This window comes from Mus caroli, chromosome 11 (assembly GCF_900094665.2).
Source record: "Mus caroli chromosome 11, CAROLI_EIJ_v1.1, whole genome shotgun sequence".
NCBI classification, from domain to species: domain Eukaryota; kingdom Metazoa; phylum Chordata; class Mammalia; order Rodentia; family Muridae; genus Mus; species Mus caroli.
The window spans coordinates 57,401,081-57,403,072 of record NC_034580.1 but is presented as its reverse complement, the minus strand read 5'-3'; the positions used below and the strand labels follow the sequence as shown (position 1 = coordinate 57,403,072).

Below are 1,992 nucleotides of genomic sequence, written 5' to 3'. Positions count from 1 at the left end.
CTCTGCCTCCCAAGTGCTGAGATTAAAGGCATGCACCACCGCTGCCTTATGAGAAGGCTACTTTATAATGTAGGGACTCTCAGGTCCCAGCTTAACATCTATGAAAAGCTGGGCATGGTAGCACATGCCTTTAATCCCACCACTCGTGAGGCTGAAGCAGGAAGATCACCTCAAATTGGAGGTGAGCTGGACTATAGAGCAAGATTTTTGTCTTAACACAAGAAAGCAAACAAGCAAGTCTCCTGTGGAGTGAGCTGACCCTGATGACTCTGGCACATAGGGTGACTAACTGGGTCATTCACACTTGAAGACATATAGCCATGGCGCGTTTAAAGCCAGCCCTCGTATTTGCAACGCCACACAGGTAGGTGTCCGCCTCATTCCAGCTAGATGAACATTATTCATCCAGTTAGCCCTATGGCCAAAGACTATGAGGGGCTCTGTGTTTTATCTGCCTGGAAAATGTAGTCATTTGGACACTGCTCCCTGTCACTAGGGCAGCAACCATGCATGGTCTTAGAATAGGGAAGCAAAGAAAGGTACCGACTAGGATTCTAAAGGGCATCGTGGATCCCATTCTATCACCATCAGTCCAGCCCCACTACTCACTCACAGATGCCACCATGCACCTGTCTGTGCTGTCACCCAACCTAGCTAACTAGTCTCACACAAACAACACAGTGTGCCAAGGCTACACACTGTGATAGCCACATCTCAGGGATGAGCAGGGAGAAAGGACTTTCCTGGCCCATTCTCTTGCCAACCCATGAGGATTCTGGGAAGCCAGGTTCAGTACCCTAGCAGGACCAGAAGCAGGGTGCATGCCCTCAGGCTCACTCCCTGAATTGGTAGCTATAACACGGGAAACTCAAACTGCAGATGACTCTAAAAGGAAGCCCACTGCCTCAGTTCTCAGGGTCCACATTGCCTCAGTGACTATGTCAGCCTTGGATCCTGCTACGGCCATGAGCTACCACTGTGGCCAAAATGGGTGGGGCTCCAAACATCAAGAAGTGGGGTTTGACTGTCAGTTGCAGACTTGGTACTGGATGAAAGTGCCTCTACCAAAAACATAGATCTTGGCAGAAGGCCAAGAATGCAGAACATTCTGGAAGGTGTAACCCTAGAGAGCAGACTGTGGGACTATGTGGAGCTAGGCTATGAGGAAGAGACACTTGTGAGGGATTGGCCACTGCGTGACTTGGAGTGCTGTGTGGGAGCTGTGGCAGCCTTACCTGGGACCCAGTCCCTTTCGGTAGTTGAGATTCACTTTGATCTGAGGGGAGAAGTTCCGGTCCTCCCCCTGGAACGGTGACTCCATGGGGGGCGGTTCATTCTTTCTTTTGTTCACCTCAGCACTGCCTTCTTCATCTCCATCGGATGTCTCCAGCCTAAAAGCTGGGGGATTGGAGGCTGAAGTCATCCTGAGAGAGGAGAGTGCTCCTTAACTTCTATGGAGATGGAGATCTTAAGGTTCCCCCCTCTCTCTCATACCGCAGTGGGGTAGGCCTGGCTGGGACCTGGAGAAAGTGATGTAGAGAAAGGAGGAGGCAGGAGCTGAGGTAAAGTGTAGTAAAGACAGTGCTTGTTTACCATGCACAGAGTGCTGGCTTCTCTACCCAGCAAAGCATAAGCCACCTGTAGCAGCCCAAGGCCAGTTGCTGGAGGGATGGCTCAGTGGTTAAGAGCACTGGACTACCTTTCCAGAGAATCGGGGTTCGGGGCCCAGCATTGCATGGTGGCTCACAACCCTCTGTCACTCCAGTTCCAGGGGATCTGATGTGTTCTGACCTCTGTAGGTATCAAGCACACACGTGGTACACACTCATATACAGAAAATAAGTAATAAATTAATAAAATATTTAAAAAAAAGAATTAGGAGCTAGAGGATCAGAAGTTCAAGGTCATCCTCTCGTACACAGAGTCTGAAAATAGCCTGGGATACTCTGTCGAGAGAGAGAGAGAGAGAGAGAGAGAGAGAGAGAGAGAGAG

General features: G+C 50.0%; 1 protein-coding gene across 3 annotated transcripts in view; it reads right to left on the bottom strand.

The window, feature by feature from the left end:
* Window positions 1-1,992, bottom strand: part of Trpv2 (transient receptor potential cation channel subfamily V member 2) — a 25,820-nt gene that overhangs the window by 21,752 nt on the left and 2,076 nt on the right. The window contains exons 1-2 of one of the 3 annotated variants that reach the window (XM_029483144.1): window positions 1,700-1,787; window positions 1,236-1,424 (exon numbers count right to left, since the gene is read on the bottom strand). In XM_029483144.1, coding sequence (XP_029339004.1) covers window positions 1,236-1,424; window positions 1,700-1,737 — 227 coding nt within the window. In that variant the 5' untranslated portion in view covers window positions 1,738-1,787. Of the gene's footprint in view, window positions 1-1,235; window positions 1,521-1,699; window positions 1,788-1,992 lie in introns of those variants that run through there. The other 2 variants (XM_029483146.1, XM_021177573.2) reach the window with 2 other exon arrangements.